The sequence below is a fragment of the Geotrypetes seraphini genome, chromosome 14 (assembly GCF_902459505.1).
Source record: "Geotrypetes seraphini chromosome 14, aGeoSer1.1, whole genome shotgun sequence".
NCBI classification, from domain to species: domain Eukaryota; kingdom Metazoa; phylum Chordata; class Amphibia; order Gymnophiona; family Dermophiidae; genus Geotrypetes; species Geotrypetes seraphini.
Window position 1 is genome coordinate 45,013,891 of NC_047097.1, and position 19,181 is coordinate 45,033,071.

Here is a 19,181-nt window from a genome sequence, read left to right on the forward strand (position 1 = left end):
GACCGCAGCGGAAACCCTGGAAGGCTGCGATCGTTTAAGAGCCGACTCCACGAGGAGCGACTGATGGGAGAGCTGCCCCTTGTCGAAACCCTTAGGGGGAATCGTGCGATATTTAGATTCCATCTTAGTGGGCACCACCGCGACTGTAAGAGGGGTCTCGAGGTTCCTAAGTAAGGTCTGAAGTAGGACCTTGTTTAATGGAAGGCGGGGGGATTCCCTCGGGGGGGCAGGAAGATCCTGCTCCTCCAAAAATTCTATAGTATGATGGGACCCCGCCAACAGGTCCACCCCCAGGGCCTTTGCCATGTCATGGACAAACTTCGAAAAAGAAGTCGTCCGTGCGGGCGGGGAGGGTGTCCGAGACTTCTCAGCAGAGCCGAAGGGAGAGGCTTGGCGTGAATACCCCAAGTCCATACCCGACCCCGATCCCCACGAGGCACGGTCCCGTGACCCCGAGGGGGTCGGGGACCGATCCCGCCTGAAAGACCCCTTGGGGGAACCCCCCGGGGTCCGAGGTACGGAGGCCTTTCCCTTCCGCCCCGGTGAGGAGGCACGGGAACTCTCCCGGATCGGGGACCGCAAAAGAACTGGGTTGTCTAGTCGGAGCTCTTCGACTCGCAACGCCTCGCCCTCGGGCGGCGTCGAGCGACCACGCCTCGAGGCCCGATAACGTTTGGCCCTCTTCAGGCGGTGCTTCGCCCGAGGCTTGTGCGAGGGCGAGGAGCCCCGGGAAGACTCCGAGGACGAGGTCGAGGAAATCCGGCGCACCCGGCGCTGCTTGTCCCGGGGCCGAACACTACCCTCAGGCTGACTCACCGTGGTCGGGACCGAGGGGAGAGCCGAGGTCGAGGCCGAGGGTGCTTCGGCTGCGGAAGCCCCGGTGCCCGAGGCCGAGGTCGCCAACTGCGGGGCCGCCGAGACCGTAGCAGTCGAGGCCGAAGCCTGCTGCAGGGACTCAATGGCCCCGGACAGCTCCGAGGAGATCAACGCCCGGAGCAAGTCCTGGAAAACCGGGATCGTTAGACCCTGGGGCAACACCTGGCGATGCTCCTCAGAGGGCGACCTCGGTCTCGAGTACTCCCTCGGGGCTATCGCCTTAGATACCTTGGGCTGGGCGGAGGCCGAAGTCCCCGCCGACAAAGTGCCCGAGGATGGCTTCTTAGATCCAGGAGCTGAGGAGAGAAGTGGAGACTTACCCGAGGCCTTGCTGGACGAGGCAACCTGCTTCGCGGGCATCGAGGGTCGAGGCGAGGCAGGAGGTCCCGATGCTGAGGTCGAGGCCGAGGTCGAGGCCGGGGCCGAAGCCGAGGCTGAACTCGAGGCCTTCCCCGTCGGGACGTCGACGGAAAAAAGGTCCACCATGCGGGCTTTGCGGCGTGTGAGAGCCCTTTTTTGAAAGGTTCCACACTTAGGACAGGAGTCTGTCGGGTGTTGGGGCCCCAAACACTTCAGGCAGCACCTGTGGGGATCTGTGATCGACAAAAGCCGTTCACACTTACCGCACTTTTTGAAACCCGTTACGGGCCGGGACATAGGCCCAAAAACAGGCTGGGAACGAACGAGGTTCCCGGGCCGTGGCTACCGGGAGCCCCCGGAGCGACGAAAAAGAAAAAGATTTTTTTTTTTTTTTTTACAAGGAAAAGGAAAAGCAAAAGTGTACAAAAAACGCAGCGACTGCGTCGAAAAAACGTCCACAGCCGCGGCGACAGAAGGCTAACAGAGCACAAATTTATCCACAGGGCTTCTGGCTCCGCGGATGAAAATGAACTGAGGACCACGAGGTGGGGATGCGCCCTCTAGTGGGAGAGAAGGCTAGCACATGCGTGGTGCAGTGTGCAAACTTGAAACTTCTAGCAAGTTTGCTTGAAAAGCTGTCCGCGCCGGGGCTCCGTAGATGACGTCACCCATGTGTGAGAATATCATGCCTGCTTGTCCTGGGATAAAATTAAATTGAATCAGGTTGGGCAGACTGGATGGACCATTCGGGTCTTTTATCTGCCATCATCTACTATGTTACTATGTCAAAACTCTGCTTAAGAAGAGATACCAACTTACGATCCCGAGTCCCAAAAGGCCAAATCACCTTCACCTGGCACTATATGTTTACGCGTGATAGTAGAGACCACTGCATAAACCACAGGAGACTTAAAAGGTATCCCTATCCCAAGCGATGGACTGCGCCAAACAAAAAGGTGTGTCTGGCAGCTTCCACTGCACTTTTATCACATCCCAAATATCCTGATGCATAGGAAGAAAACAGGAGGATGACTGGATCCCCCAAAGCAGGTGTCCACCACATATAGTGGGTCCTTTGCATCCTCCTCCAAGCAAAAAACTGATGAAACCTAAAGCCTGAAGGATAAGCTCCTGTAGCTCTTCCCAGATAAAAAATGTGCACCGACATCCTCGCCAGCTGGTGGCTCCGCAAACATGTCTCCATCACACAAACCCCCCCCCCCCCCCCAAGAGGATCTTGGGGTCCAACAAGGGGTCACAAGTCCTTATAAGGCAAAAATGCATCTGCACATAAGTCCTTGTCCCACTAAACCCACGGCCACTTGAACGAAAACAGGGGGACTGGCCCAGAGCCCAACGCTGAGGGGGGCCTAATGGGGTAGAAGCAGAAGGCAAAAGCCCCCCTGAAAAACCAGAGGCCCCGGGGGGAAAAAACCAGATCCCCGGCTGCCTGCAACTAAGCCTTGTACATGGCTAAAACAAAATCTGGGGCAAACCGCTCTGGCAGCAAAGCAGGATGCACAGCCAAGGCAGGAAACAGTAGACATCTGTTCCAGTCTCTCTAAGACAGGGGGAAGGTCAACTGAGGCTATAGGCAAGATAGAAGAGCTTCCCGCCAAAACCAGCTCCGGAGGCCTGCAGTGGCATACCCAGCTGCTAAAGCAGGCAAGCCGGCGGCAGCAAAAAGGGAGTCACCAATACTATCGACAGTAAAGGAAACTGTATTTCCTTGACAATCTGTGGCTGGGGAAATTCCTGTGTGGGCAGTAAGGGAAGCCTGGGCTTCCCTACTGCCTGCTGCTATTGAGCAGTGCACTTGAAGGGGAACCCTGCTCGCCGACACCTGAAGCAGGCAAAGATTCTCCTTCGCAGCAGTAGTGCACTTTGTGCACATGCTGGCCACATTGACCGCGCCCCTGGAGCGCAATGAACACTTTCAGCTTAAAAGTGCTTATTGTGAAAACCACTCCTGGAGAAAAAACAAAGTGCTGATTAGCAATTAAATTCAAGTTACCTTAATTGAAGGCTCCCCTTCAGACTGCTTCAGGATTCCCCCTCCCCCCCCCTGAAAAAAAAAAAAAATAATAATAATAGAATAATAGAACTAGAACAGACCCCACTGGCTCTCAAAGCTATATGCCTTGTCTGCATTTGGTGGCAAGGCTTACAGCTATGTATGCCAAGAAATCATGCAGATCCATTGGAAATAATAGAAGATTGAGGCTGGTCTGACGTTTAGAACTGGTCAAGACTAACAGGTAATTGACAGGTGGAACACCATTGTCACCTCAAGATAAAATTAACTCTGACATCCAGTAACTTCAGTCCTCTGTTCCGTTCCCTCTTGCCCATGGGTTGAAAAGCCCCTTAACTGTGAATTAGAGAATGACACGGTGGCGGTTTACCCGCGGCCACCGCGTTTAGCCGCGGGTAACCCACCGAAATGGGGAACGAAAACTAGAAGTCGCTGCGGTGACGGGGACAAGGCCATTCACCGCCTTGTCTTGTCCCCGCAGTGAGGCATGAAGGATCGCGCGGTCCCCGCAGCCCACACCCGCCTGCCCAATCGATCCTAGTGATTAGCCAGCTCTCTCCCTTCTCCTCACCTTAGTTTGTAGGTTTTCTTTTTCAGCGACCCGCACGCTAATCAAAGAGCCGCGCACCCGCTGCTGCTCAGTTTCGATCTTCTGCTCTGACGCAACCGGAAACAGGAAGTTGCAGTAGAGCAGAAGATTGAACACTGAGCAGCCACGCGTGCGCGGCTCTTTGGGAAAGCGTGCAGGTCGCTGAAAAAGAAAACCTACAAACTAAGGTGAGGAGAAGGGAGAGAGCTGGCTAAACACTAGGATCGATTGGGCAGGCGGGTGGTGGCTGCAGGGACTGTGCGATCGCTCGTGTTCCCAGCTCAAACTGGAAGGAGGGAGTGAAAGGGAAAAGGATTCTGGGCCAAGGGGATGAAGATGGAAAGAAAAACCCACAGCAGGAAAGAAAGGGAAGGACAGGCAGGTGAGACAGATGCTAGAAGCAGGGGGGGGGGGGGAAGAAAGAGGGAAAAAAGCTAGATGGGGTTGAAAAGAAGAGACACACTGGTATGGAAGAGGAAGATAGGGGAAATCTTGACACAGGACAGAGACATAAAGGGGACATGCCATGGGGATGGTATATGGACACAGGGGGGGGGGGCAATGACAGATACATAGGGGAGATATTAGAAATGGAGAAAATAGGAGCACAGAAGCGAGATGGTTTGTGGGGATGGGACAGGGACAGAGCTCGCAGGCTCCAGTGGCTTGCACAAAATACATTGTAACGTGCCATGAAAATAAGAGGGAGGAAGGTAGATAGATAAGCCACGTGAGAGGAGCTGAAGGGTAGTAGAAAGGAACAGATGGTAAAGGAGGGAGGGAAGGGTGGTGGTGGAAAGGAATAGGACAGACATTGAAGGAGGGTGGAGAGGAACAGACCCCGAAGGGAAATGTGGAAGACAGAGTGGGAAGAAGACAGATGTCAGACTATGGGGGAGCGGAGGGAAGAAGATGGGTGCTAGACCAATTGGGGGGGGGGGTGAAGGGAGAGGCACAGTAACAGCAAATGGAAGACGTAGAGAGAAGACACACAGTGGATGGAAGGAATTGAATGAGAAGATGTGGAAAGCAGAAACCAGACAACAAAGGTAGAAAAAAAAAATTATATTTATTTATTTATTTTTTGCTTTAGGATAAAATAGTATATTAGTTGTGTTGATAAAAATTTATAAACAAAGTCCTGCCAGCTGAACATCTCTTTCTCTAGTTCAGCAGCAGGAACTTTGATTTATAAGAAAGGAATAAGCTAAATATTACAGTACTAAGGCTTATATGGATGCAGTGGGGACGGTGAATGGGATGGCAGTGGCGGTGACGGGGCGGTGAAAGGGATGGCGGTGACTGTGAAGGGAACGGCTGTTGACTAAGAGCTACGTGTGTGTCTTTTTTCGATTCCAGCCAGAATATCAGCTTTGTGTTCAGCCAAACAGGCCCAGGTTTCGCACTGAATAAAGTATTTTATAATTTTTCACTATTCTGTTTACTTAATATTTCATAAAAGTAATTATAAAATACTTTCTTTGTGTTTATTTGATTCCTATTCAAGAGAATTACTTTATATATAGTCAATATAGGCACAGAGTTAAATTTTTTAACATTTTCTAATGGTGGTGTGCCTCGTGATTTTTTTCATGAAACAAGTGTGCCTTTGCCCAAAAAAGGTTGAAAAAAACACTGCTCTAGAGCAGTGTTCACCCTTTTTACACCTGTGGACCGGCAGAAATAAAAGAATTATTTGTGGACCAGCATCGGTCCATAGACCGGCAGTTGAAGAACACTGGGCTAAGTCGGCTACGAGACAAGATTCCCTGATCCAAAGAGGACGACCTCGAAGGTGAGTATTCCCTTGACTTGGAGGCACACTTGGAAGGAGGACGCAATGGAGGTCTCTGGTGGTTTCTTAGATACAGCACCTGAAAGGGAAGCAGGAGACTTACCCATCAAGGACGGTTTCACCGGAGGTACTGTCGAGACCTTCGAGCCAAAAGAGGACGAGGTCGAAGTCTTTGCAGGAACAGAAGTCAGAGTCGAGGTCTTCGAGACTGAGGCTCCAACCGAAGCCGAGGTCTAGGCCTTCGAGACCGGGGCTACCGTCAGGGTCAAGGTCTTGTCCGAAGGTTGCTCCATGTCATCGGAAAGTTGGAGGAATTGAGCACACAGACAACGAAAAGCCCGAGGTTGAAGAGTGAGACAACGGACACAATCTTCAGGCAAATGAGTCGGACCCAAACACTTTAAACAACGGTAGTGAGGGTCAGTGATAGAAATCACCCGATTACACTGACGACAGCGTTTAAACCCGGTAAGAGGCCGGGACATAGAAAATATGAAGTCCGTGTCGAATCGATGTGAGTGATTGGGCCTAGGCCCAAGGCTCGCCGACCAGACAAAAAGGAGACAAAAGAAATTTTTTTTTTTTTTTTTGTGGTTTGAAATAAAAGGAGAATAATAATAAGAAACACAGCGACCGAACTTAAAAGAAATAAGAATCAGCCGCGGTGAAGAGAAGGCAAATTACTGCAGAGCTGAAGAAAAACAACTTCTCGGCTCCGCGGAAAACTTTGAACGGAGGATCCTCACAGGAGACGCGCCCCCTAGTTCAGGCGGGAAGGCACGCGCGGTGCAGCACTCAGAAGCTCTTATAAAGATCTTCAAGCAAGTCTGCTTTCGAGGCTGTCCGCTGCAGGGATCCGTCGGTAATGTCACCCATGTGTGAGAATATGCTGCCTGCTTGTCCTGGGATAAACAAAAGTACAATAAGCAGGGGTCCCCGTGTCATTCTCTAGTGCAAGGTAAACAAAAAAGTACAATAAGCCGGGTCACCCAGGAACACAACCCTCTTCCACCCTCCCTCCATAAGATCAATGGTTCTGTATTAGCATTTTCAGTATTCCCAGGGTTTTCTAGTAACCCAACATCAGCAAATAGCAAGATTTCACTGCACTTGGTGGAAACACATCCTATAAAAAGGCTTATATATAAGATGCCTGCAATGTACTGAAAAGAAACTATGCCAAAGAGCTGGCACTAAGTTCCAGTGATGTAACAGACAGTATTCTGTGACCTGAATGCAAGCTCAGTCCTTGCTCTGCCTATGTACGCTTATCTAGAAGACATTAAAGTGGCGATTAGGTGGAATTTTAACTAGTACAGTATTGGCACATAACCAAGCACACATTTTCAGAACCCCTACATAAAAGACTAAGCAAGTGTCTCTTCCTCAGTTTATCCAAGTAGTTGAGAAGCTGACTTGGTAACCTATCTAGTAGTTAATGGTAGTGCCATTTCCTAATCAGCCTCATTACCTCTTTGGACCAATATTAGGGTTAAATCGATATTTTAAGAACTATACTTCTAGTTTTTGAAAACTTTATACCAGTTCCAGAGGTTGAAATATTTACCTTTGGAAGAAGAGTTGCCACCGGTTCAGGCTTTGGCTTCTGTATCACTTTTGTTGGTTTGGAAATTGGTTTTGTAGCTTCAGCTGGTGCTTTGACATTCTATCAAGATAAAAAATGGCAATAGCAAAGTTGCCTGGAAATCAGTCTTGCTCCTTAGACTCAGGTGTATAATGATTCCAGACACCAAGAACTAAGGCTTAACCTGTAAACATGTCACTGTGGAGCCAGAGAAAGGCTAGGCAGGAGTAACTGTTCTCTGCAAGACCAATTCTACCATTGAGCAGTTTTATTATTGCCCGAAGTGGGTTAATGTGCGATTTTCCAATGAAACCCCACCAAGTTTAGCAATGAGCTTTTATTCTGCCAGCCTGGCTTTTTAATAAAGGCATGCTGGTACCTGGGTTTATCCTATTGCACGTAAGGATGGTCTTGATTTTCATAGAAAATGCAATGAGGATACAAACTACAAATCCCTGCATACAATAGGATAAACTCCAGACTCATCCATGTCAGTCAAGTTTAGATCCAGATAGCAACTTTATTTGAGACTTTTTTTTCACCAGTTGTACAGTATACAGTTAATAAAAACAAGCAAAATGCTTTGGGCATAAGTCTGAATTAGTACAGGATTCCAAGCCATAAAAGGATTAGCACTTGCTACAGATGTTGAGAGCTTCAACCAGGTTTGACTCCTTTTAATGAAAGCCTGTTCCAGATTTCTGGCTCCAACATTTAACCCAGAGTTGTACCTTTGAAGGAGGTTATCCATTCAGAAATTGCATAAAACTTACGTTTGCTGCTAAAATTCATGCCCTTACTTGGCAGCAGAATTTATCCAGAAGGTAACCACAGAACCACTGGATTAAGTATTTTGTGGTCTAATCTTGTTTGGACTACTAGAGAGAGTGGTATCTGCTCCTGGATCCCAAGCTGCAAATCTTCCCCTGTGCTAAAGAGATTTTGAAACCCTAGTAGTTGAGTGATGTAGAAGAGGGCCTTCATCAGCCCTATTAGAATCTTACCTTAGCAGCTTGTGCTCCCCTAACAGTAACATGATTACCAATATCTCCTAGAGCAGCTCTTCTTGTAGGCATTTGGCCCTTGGCTTTATGGATGCCTCCTCCAGTAGCAGGATCTATTTCTCTATTGGTCTAGGAAAAAGATGGCATCAAGATCAGAACATAAAATTTAACTAATTATTTTGAATTGACAGTTCAAAAGTGCCCAAGGCATTCAATGAGATGTAGAGGTTGGCATCCTGGGATACACCAAAGGAGGGACCCCAACACTGTTGCAGGTGCCTAAGGCCCCTCCCCTATGGAAAGGGCCTTAGGCACCCTTCCCAATGCATCCTGGAAGGGGCCTAAGACTCCAATTGGTTTTGATACCTTAAGCCCCTCCTATGGGTTGGCCCTATCAGAATCTTAAGCCCCTCCCAGGATGCACTGGGAAGGCCCACCATTTAGAAGAGGTAGGCATCCCTCTTGCCAGATTTCTACAACAAGGGGGAGGAGGAAGAAAATGTGCACGAGATGGAGGGGCTCTGATCTGCTTCTTCACCCTCCAGCTCACCAGGGCCTTCTTTTGGGGACTTGGTGGCAGGGCATAGGAGGGGGGGCCTTCGTATGGGGGGGGATATCCAGGTGACCTAGATGCACTAAAAATGTTCAGGTTGCTGAGACAGAAGAAGTGGGCATACCCTTGTGTCTCTTATTTTTCATCCTAGGCCGCCATCATCAGGGCGAGTGTTTCCATAAAACCAGCAGGAAGCTGCTTTGGGGCTTCCTCTGCCAGCTTTACTTATGTGTCAGTCAGTTTTCCCAACAACTGGTGAGGTAGGATTATGTCAAACTTCCACAAAACTTGTTTGCATGGGAAGCCATTTGAGAATCAATCGCCGTTTGTAAATCAGACAAAAAAAAAAAAAAAAAAGGCAGCCCACAGCAGTAGCGTACCTAGCATATGTGACACTCAGGGCCCATCATTTTGACACCCTCCCCAATCTGTATGAAAAACATGATTTTTAGTAACAATCCACGCGTCACACAAGAGTATACTTAGGAAAAGGCAGCATCTTACATACTGCAGTGAGCAGTACAACATCAATACACCCACCCATTGTAAAATTAAACAAGCCAGACTAGAACAGATCCTAACAGAAAGCCATGTTTTTTCAAACACACAAAACACAGAAATACACCTTCGTCTAGTAAGTTTCAAGTTTTATTAAACATTTGATGGATCGCCTATTAGTATTACTAAGCGATGTACATTTTCAAATAAAGATATCAATGTTCTAACAATAATAAAATAAAAATAATACATACTTGAAATGGAAGGAAAAATTAAAAAAGTTACATTCTTGGGTTAAGAAAAAGGATAAGTACAAAAGGTAATTAAGTAATTTCAAACCAACTCCTCCACCTTTTACAAAACTGTAGTGTGGTTTTTAGCCATGGTGGTTAACAGCTCAGATGCCAACGTTAAAAAATGCTCTACAGTTTTGTAAATGGGGAGATAGAAAAAAATTATTTATTTTTTTGCTTTAGGGGAAATGCATCGCTGTTTCTGTGGTGTTGCATTGTATGGAGAGTCCAGCTTCTTAGAGCTTCAATTTAACCTTTGTCTACGTATTTTTATTCTACCTTGTCTTCTCTAGTTATCCAGGGACAGCAGGCAGATATTCTCTACATGTGGGCGACGTCATCCACGGAGCCCCGACGGACAGCTTTTCAAGCAAACTTGATTGAAGATTTCAAGTTTGTTGGTGCTGCACCACGCATTGTGTGCCTTCCCACTCCACTAGAGGGCGCATCCCCTCCTCATTGTCTTCAGTTCAGATAGCTAGCAAAGAAGCCAACCCCGGGAAGGTGGGAGGGTTGCGAGAATATCTGCCTGCTGTCCCTGGATAACACCTGTTACGGTAAGTAACTGTGTTTTAACCCAGGACAAGCAGGCAGCATATTCTCTACATGTGGGTGACCTCCAAGCTAACCAAAAAGGGACGGAGGGAAGTTGGCAATTTAGGAAAACAGATTACGCAAAACCGACTGGCCAAACCGGCTGTCGCTCCTGGACAAAGTATCCAGACAGTAGTGAGAGGTGAAGGTATGAACTGAAGACCAAGTGGCAGCCTTGCAGATCTCCTCAATTGGCGTGGACCTGAGGAAAGCAACAGAAGCCGCCATCGCTCGGACTTTATGTCCCGTGACCCGATCATGCCGCGAGAGACCAGCCCGAGCGTAGCAGAAGGAAATACAAGCAGCCAACCAGTTGGACAAGGAGCGCTTGGAAACAGGACATCCCAACCTATTTGGATCAAAAGACAAGAACAACTGAGGAACCTTCCGATGAGACTGGGTGTGTTGGAGATAGAACGCCAACGCCCTCTTACAGTCAAGAGTATGAAGCGCCAGCTCTCCAGGATGAGAGTGGGGCTTCGGAAGAACAATAGACTGATTAAGGTGAAAATCTGACACCACCTTAGGATGAGTGTGGAGGACCACCTTGTCATGATGAAAAACAGTAAAAGGTGGGTCCGCAACCAAAGCCTGCAGCTCACTAACCCTGCGAGCAGAGGCGAGAGCAAGCAGAAAGATCACCTTCCAAGTAAGGAACTTCAGATGAGCTTTTGTCCATGGGCTCAAACAGATCCCAAACCACAGGGGGAGGCTTGAGAGGAGGATGGACATTCAAGAGACCCCACATGAAACGAGAAATGAAGGGGTGGACAGACAGTGACTTCCCATCAAGCTGCCGATGGAAGGCGGCAATCGCACTAAGATGTACACGAACAGAATTGGTCTTGAGGCCAGACCAAGACAAATGAAGCAAATAATCTAAAAACGAAGATAAAGAAGCAGACAAAGGCTCCACCTGATTCGAAGCACACCACGTGGCGAATCTAGTCCACTTCTGGGCATAACACTGCCTAGTAGAAGCTTTCCGAGAAGCTTCCAGAACATCCCACACTGACTGGGAAACTCAAGGGAAGGAGTCAGGTGGAAAGGAACCAAGCCGTCAGATGTAGCGACTGCAGATTGGGATGCAACAGCGAACCCCGACTCTGAGACAGCAGAGAAGGAAACACAGGCAGAAGTAGAGGATCCCTGACACTGAGTTGAAGGAGTAGGGAAAACCACAGCTGCCAAAGCCACCGAGGAGCGATCAGAATCATGGTGGCGTGGGCAGTCCTCAGAATCAACGGGAAGGGAGGAAACGCATACAGGAACCTGCCCATCCAATCCAAAAGGAATGCATCGGCCTCGAGACGATCCAAGGAGAACACCCAGGAGCAGAACAGAGGCAACTTGTGATTGAGGGGTGAGGCGAAGAGATCTGCGGAGTTCCCCACCGAAGAAACACCTGTCGCAGAGCCCGGGAATGGAGCGACCATTTGTGCGCCAGACAGTAGTGTTCGCCCTGGATATACACCGCACAAAGAAAGATGTTGTGGCGGAACGACCAATTCCAAAGGCAAAGAGCTTTCTTGCAAAGAGACAAGAACTCGTACCCTTGTTCACGTAATACATCGCCACCTGGTTGTCCGTGCTTACCAGGACCACCTGATCCAGAAGCAGATGCCGGAAGGCCACAAGGGCACTGTAAATGGCCCGAAGCGATGTGACAACGGCGGTCCGCACTCGACCAAAGGCCCTGCGTACGCAGCCCGTCGAGATGCGCCTCCCAAGCATACGCTGAAGAGTCCATCGTGAGGACTTTGTGATGCGGAGGAGCGAGAAAGAGCAAACCTCTGGAAAGATTGGAAGAGCTGGTCCACCAACGGAGCGTTTCAAGGAGGGAGTCACCGCAATGCGATGAGAAACGGGATTCCGATCCTGCCGCCACTGAGAGGCCAGAGTCCACTGAGGGACCCTTAAATGCAGCCTCGCAAATGGTGCGACATGCACGGTGGAGGCCATGTGTCCCAAGAGGACTATCATCTGCTTGGCCGAGACCGAAGTCCACAGGGAAACCTGCTGGCTCAGCCGCACGAGCGTGGCCTGCCGAGGGGGAGGCAGGAATGACCGGAGACGAACCGTGTCCAGCACGGCCCCGATAAACTGAAGGGATTCAGAGGGGCACAACTTGGGGAAGTTAACCTCGAACCCCAGACGCTGAAGGAAGGTAATAGTCTGACGGGTCGCTGAAATAGCCCCTTCCTTGGTCGAGGCCTTGATCAACCAATCGTCGAGGTACGGGAAAACCTGAAGGCCCATCGACCACTGAGCCACCACCACCACCACGAGGTACTTCGTAAAGACTCACAGGGAGGAAGCAAGCCCGAACGTGAGGATCCTATACTGCAGATGCAGGTCCCCGACCTGAAAGCGGAGGAACCGGTGACAGACCGGATGAACTGGCACGCGAGTATAGGCCTCCTTCAGATTGAGGGAACATATCCAGTCACCCTCGTTCAGCAACGGATACAAAACAGGAAGCAAGAGCATCTGGAACTTTTCCCGAACCAGGAACTTGTTCAGCTTCCGGAGGTCCAGGATAGGACGGAGGTCCCCGGTCTTTTTGGGGACCAGGAGTAAAACCCCTGCCCCCGCTGAGAAGGGTGAACCTCCTCCACAGCCCGAAGATGAAGAAGAGCCCGAGCCTCCAGGAGCAAGGGAAGCTGCGCTCAATTCGAAAGAGACCTGCCAGGAGGATTGTCCGGAGGCAACTCCAGGAAGTTCAGCGAATATCCCTCTCCAACAATGGAGAGGACCCACGCATCCAAAGTGATGCGGGTCCAGGCCAGGTAAAACGCCTGGAGACAGCTCCCGATAGGAAGAGGGGCGATCTCCAAAGCGGAGGGGGCCCACCCCCCTCCGCTCAGCCAGTCAAAAAGACAGCGCGGGCTTAGACACAGCAGGGGTCTGAGGTTTAGGGGGAGCCCATTGCTGCCGCTGGCATCGAGGAGGCGGGCGAGAGAAAGCAGGTGTAGACTTCTGCGGGTACCGTCGGGGCGGCAGCCGATACGCCTTCGAAGGAGTGGGCTTCGGCTTAGGGCACATCAAGGACACAAAGGACCACTCGTGCTCCGAGAGGCGCTTAGTGGCCGCCTCAATCGAGTCGTCAAAGAGCTCGTTCCCCACACAGGGGAGATTCGCTATTCGCTAAGCGGTCCTGAAGGTTGGGGTCAATATCAACAATGCAAAGCCACGCCAAACGGCGCATGGCGACCGCAAAGGCAAAGACCCGAGAGGAAAGCTCGAAAGCATCGTAAACGGCATGGAACAAATGCAGACGAAGCTGCAAAAAAGAGTCCACCAGCAGCCCAAACTCCGCACAACGAGAGGCGGGCAAATCACCCTAAAAAGCAGGCAAAGACCTTCAGATACGAGGTGAACAAGAAGGTATAGTTCAAGACCAGGTTGGCCATCATGGAATTTTGGCAGAGGCATCTACCAAACTTATCCATGGGCCTCCCTTCCCGGCCTGGCAGGACAACCGCGGATACCCTAGAGGGATGAGACTTCTTCAGGGAAGACTCGACCAGCAAAGACTGGTGCGAAAGCTGCACCTTCTCAAAGCCCAAGCATTGAACAGTCCGGTATCTAGCCTCCATTTTGGACGGAATGGCGGGGACCACATAAGGGGTCTCCAAATTCCAGAAGAAAGCCTGGCGCTGGATCGGATTCAAAGGGAGCCGCAAAGACTCCCAAGGAGGACAAGGGAGGTCTATCTCCTCCAGGAACTCCTTGGTATACTTGGAGTCGGATTGGAGGTCAAGATTGAGTGTTCTCCCTATGTCCTGGACAAACCTTGTGAAGTAAGAAGGGCGACTCTCCGACCGGTCCTCAAGAGGGGTGGTCGAGCGAGACTGCAGCGCCGCCGAAAAGGAAGGCAAAGCCTCCCGAGAGTGGTGAGGCGGCCTATCAGTGTCACCACAGCCGGAACCCCAGGACGCTCCACTACAGGAACGCGGCGGGGTCAAGGACCACCTGCACCTTGAGGACGCCCGAGGCGAGGACCCCGGGGTTCGCGGCACCGAGGTCTGCCGCCGAAGCGACACGCCTCGGGACACAGAGGGGGAGACTCTCAATGCCCCGGAGCCCAGAACCGGGCCGGCAACTTAAACAATCAGGGGTTGGACAAGGACAATTCCGAGACCCAGAGAGCCTCGGTCCGGCGAGCCTCGGGGGGGGGGGGGGGAGTCCCGGGGCCGCTTCGCCAAGCGGCAAGAAAGGGTCGAGGCAAGCCTCGATCAGCGCTTCGACTTCGGGCGCCCCGAAGGCGAGGAACGCCACGAGGCAAGGAGTCGGAGGAAGAAAGACGCCGAGTCCGATGCACCTTGCCCCGCAGGGCCTCGACAGGATGCTCAGGCTGATCTACTGGCTGCAAGGTCGAGGCCGGGGTCAAACGGGCCAAAGCCGAGGAGAGCTCTGAGGATATCAAGGCCCGCAGCATATCCTGGAACACAGGCACTGAGACCAAAGGTCTATCAGGTGCAGCAGTGCATTCCACCGAGGGCGACCTCGAGGATGAGTATTCCCTGGAGGCAGAAGCACGCTTGGAGGGCTTGGACAAGACCGGGGGGTGCACACTCCTACCATGGACGGCCGGAGACTCCGAGGCCGGCTTCGTCGCCAGCATTGACCCTGAAGAAGGAAGAGGGGACTTACCCAGAGCCGAGGTCTTCGAAGTCGAGGTCTTAGCTGAGGCCGAGGTCTTCAAGGCCGACGTCGAGGCCGGGGCCGTATTTTAAAATGAGTATTGCTCTCCAGCAAAAAGTTCAGCCATGCGGGCCCGACACCGCCGCAGGGCACGATTCTGAAAAGTAGCACACCTGGGGCAAGCGTAGGTCGGATGGTTAGCCCCCAGGCACAAGATACACCACCAATGCGGGTCAGTGATTGACAACAGCCGACTGCACTGGGTGAACTTTTTAAACCCGGTAAGAGGCCGGGACATAGAAGGAAAAAAACGGCCGCGGCTGAGTCAAGACCAGGCGGCCACAGCAAACTTTGGCCCCGGATGCCAAAGTCCAAAATCGTGGAAGTCAAAATTTTATTTTTTTTTAACGAAAAAACCCGAAGGCAAAAAAAGGCACACAGCGACTCTGAGAAAAAACAAAGATGCCGCAGTGCTAGAAAGGCACTTTAACATGGAGAGAAAAACAGGGCTTTCTGGCTAAGCAGAAAACTAAGAACTGAAGACCACAAGGAGGGGATGCGCCCTCTAGTGGAGTGGGAAGGCACACACATGCGTGGTGCAGCACCAGCAAACTTGAAATCTTCAATCAAGTTTGCTTGAAAAGCTGTCCACGTGGGGGCTCCGTGGATGACGTCACTCACATGTAGATAATATGCTGCCTGCTTGTCCTGGGATAATAAGTTTTACCTGTGGTAGGATGCTTCCATGCTGAACCCACAAGGGCAGACTCGCACCACTGACATTGGCCACAACTAGAATGACCAAATGTTGATGGATCTCAAAACGATGGCAGCATGACGCAGGAAGCATGAGTCGCTTGTTCTAAGGTATGGGCTATTTGAATGTATTTAAGTATAGCTAGGGAGATATTTAAGAAGTTTATAAGCTATGTATAATGGATAGGTTTTAGGACTTAAATATAGTTTTTCTATATATTTGCAGGGGGATTTACTTGATAAAGCCCTTTGGGCGAAACATAGATCTATGTCGGAGTGCCTACCCCCACCCGCGTAGATTAAAATGAGTATATATAAAAAGTATTTTAAAAATAGTTGAAATATTGAGACCAATGAAGAACTTTGGTGCCTAGTTTCTGTAGGTGTATAAAGTCTAATATACATACGGGTGGTACTACCGAGGTCTATAGCAATAGATAAGACTTATATGGTGAAATTTTCTGTGCTTGAATGCATGAGTCTTATCAAAGATAGAGTTATATCTAGAGTTTGTATCGATAATAGATAGTACACAGGCATTTGAAGAGCTATGCTAGCCAAAAATAGCTAGCAGTTAGGCATATACAGATTAGAACATAGTATCACTACTTTATATCCTTTTATTATTAGAAAATACAATCACCCACACACACCTTTGTACTATACAAAATACAATGCCAGAGACTTCTGTAGTTACAATTTTGGGTTGGTTTGTTGTTGTTTTTTTTTTTTTTGGGGGGGGGGCGCTTTTTTTCCTTAAAAGCCTCAGGAATAGCTTAAGGTGAGTTGCAGTCGAACACAATTTAAAAAAAACAAATACTTCTTACTAAACCATTAACTACGTTACCAGACAGTAATTTAAAAGCCAAAAGGATAGGACGCTTTTCCAAGGTTGGAAGTGGGATCTTGCAGCTTCTCACGTGGCTCACTCTTTAAACCAGTAGGAACACAATTTTTATACTCTTAATAAAATAAGAAAGCCAGACTGAATCACCATGCTAAAGCTCTGCCTTACTGTTCTCCAAGGAGTCATTTCTCCTTTACAGCTGTCTTCGTGATTTAAAGTGCTATATTATATTCTAAAAACAAGAAAATAACCAAACTTGGCTATACGTGATTTTATGCCAACTTTGAAGCCCAGCTCACACTACATATTTAACGCTTTTTTAATAGCCACAATACAACATAAAAGCAACCGCAAATAAAAGACTTCTTACTTACAACGGCACGACGAGTTGCCATCCTGGATGCAAAATATATCTATAAAACAAATAAAACGCACAAACCCCCACCCCCCCCAACAAAACTAAAAGGATCCAACTACGTCTTCACAACAACTCAGCAGATACAACTACTAGCGTGACTCTGTCCCCCTTAGGTTACCCTATAGAGAGTTTAAAGAGCGCTCCGCCTTCCCGGATTGGACAGAACTTCATAGAATGCATCCACCCCATTGGTTGAGCCCACACCTTTTTTTTGGAATGCGTCGTCATGGCGACACGCCCTACGTTCAGAAGTCTATTTAAAAACAATCGTCAGAAACAAGTTTGACAGTAGAAGAATTTGATGCTTTCGTTTCTTGGGGGTGGGACTTCACATGGGGGGGGGGGGAAGCATTTATTCTTTTTATTTTTTTGAATTAAATCTCACGAGATTAAAGGGGGTCGTGAACTTTATTCGTACGCCTGGGAGGCGGAAGCAGTGACTGAGTGCGATGTCACAGGGACGACCATTGCGGAGTAGGGAGAGGGGGAATGTCACGTGCTTGTGTTGGGTTTTTGTTTTTTGTTGTTGTTTTTTTAATTTTCTTGCTCTCACCTAGCCCAGCTTATCATGGGTTTTTTTAACATTACTTTTTGTGTGTGCTTGTGTAGAGTTGAATGGTAGCTTTTCTTTTAAAACTCATTTCCCTAGCAACAGCAGCAGATGAATCCAGAGATGCTTTTCAATATGTATTATAGAATGTGTCAAACTTGCATAACAGCACAGTTACTTACCGTAATAGGTGTTATCCAGGGACAGCAGGCAGATATTCTCTACATGTGGGTGACGTCATCTACGGAGCCCCGTCACGGACAGCTTTTCAAACAAACTTGATTGAAGATCTCAAAGTTTGCTAGTGCTGCATCACGCATGCGTGTGCCTTCCCGCTCCACGAGAGGGCACATCTCCTCGTGGTTTTCAGTTCAGATAGCTAGCAAAGAAGCCAACCCGGGGAGGGTTGCGAGAATATCTGCCTGCTGTCCCTGGATAACACCTGTTACGGTAAGTAACTGTGCTTTATCCCAGGACAAGCAGGCAGCATATTCTCTACATGTGGGTGACCTCCAAGCTAACCAAAGGGGACGGAGGGAGAGTTGGCAATTTAGGAAATCAGATTACGCAAAACTGATTGGCCAAACTGGCCGTCGCACCTGGAAAAAGCATCCAGACAGTAGTGAGAGGTGAAGGTATGAACCAAAGACCAAGTGGCGGCCTTGCAGATCTCCTCAATATGCGTGGACCTGAGGAAAGCGACAGACGCCGCCATCGCTCAGACTTTATGCCCCGTGACCCGACCGTTCAGCGAGAGACCAGCCTGAGCATAACAGAAGGAAATACAAGCAGCCAACCAGTTGGATAAGGTGTGCTTGGAAACAGGACAGCCCAACCGATTAGGATCAAAAGAGATGAAAAGTTGAGGAGCCATCCGATGAGACTGGGTGCATTACAGGTAGAAGGCCAACGCCCTCTTACAGTCAAGAGTGTGAAGCGCCACTTCACCAGGATGAGAATGGGGCTTTGGAAAAAACACCGGAAGAACAATGGACTGGTTGAGGTGGAAATCCGACACCACCTTGGGCAAGAACTTAGGATGGGTATGAAGGACCACCTTGTCATGGTAAAAAACAGTAAAAGGCGGGTCCGCAACCAGAGCTTGCAGCTCACTTACTCTGTGAGCAGACGTGAGAGCAATCAGGAACACCACTTTCCAAGTAAGGAACTTCAGAAGAGCCTTATCAATGGGTTCAAAGGGAGGCTTCATCAGCTGAGCAAGAACCACATTTAAATCCCAAACCACAGGGGGAGGCTTGAGAGGAGGATGGACATTCAAAAGGTCCCTCAGGAAGCGAGAAACCAGTGGGTGGACCGAGAGCGATTTCCCATCAAGCTGCCGGTGAAAGGCAGCAATCGCACTGAGATGGACTCGAACAGAATTCGTCTTGAGGCCAGACCGAGACAAATGAAGCAAATAATCCAGTACCGAGGACAAAGAGGCAGACAGAGTCTCCATGCGGTGAGAAGCATACCACGTGGCAAATCTAGTCCACTTCTGGGAATAGCACAGCCTAGTAGAAGCTTTCCGAGAAGCATCTAGGACATCCTGCACCGACTGAGAGAACTCAAAGGAAGGAGTCAGGTGGAAAGGAACCACGCCGTCAAGTGCAGAGACGGCAGGTTGGGATGCAGCAGCGAACTCTGACTTGAGACAGCAGAGAAGGAAAAACAGGCAGAAGTAGAGGCTCCCTGTCACTGAGCTGGAGGAGCAGGGAGAACCACAGCTGCCGGGGCCACCGAGGAGCTATGAAGATCATGGTGGCTCGTACTGACTTGAG

The 19,181-nt window shown here is 49.6% G+C and overlaps 1 protein-coding gene across 2 annotated transcripts in view; it reads right to left on the minus strand.

The window, feature by feature from the left end:
• Nucleotides 1–16,971, minus strand: part of CCNB2 (cyclin B2) — a 70,697-nt gene extending 53,726 nt beyond the window's left edge. The window contains exons 1-3 of one of the 2 annotated variants that reach the window (XM_033920900.1): nt 16,807–16,969; nt 8,245–8,373; nt 7,223–7,321 (exon numbers count right to left, since the gene is read on the minus strand). In XM_033920900.1, coding sequence (XP_033776791.1) covers nt 7,223–7,321; nt 8,245–8,373; nt 16,807–16,827 — 249 coding nt within the window. In that variant the 5' untranslated portion in view covers nt 16,828–16,969. Of the gene's footprint in view, nt 1–7,222; nt 7,322–8,244; nt 8,374–16,806 lie in introns of both variants that reach the window. The other variant, XM_033920901.1, reaches the window with a different exon arrangement.
• Between the last annotated feature and the right edge of the window lie 2,210 nt (nt 16,972–19,181).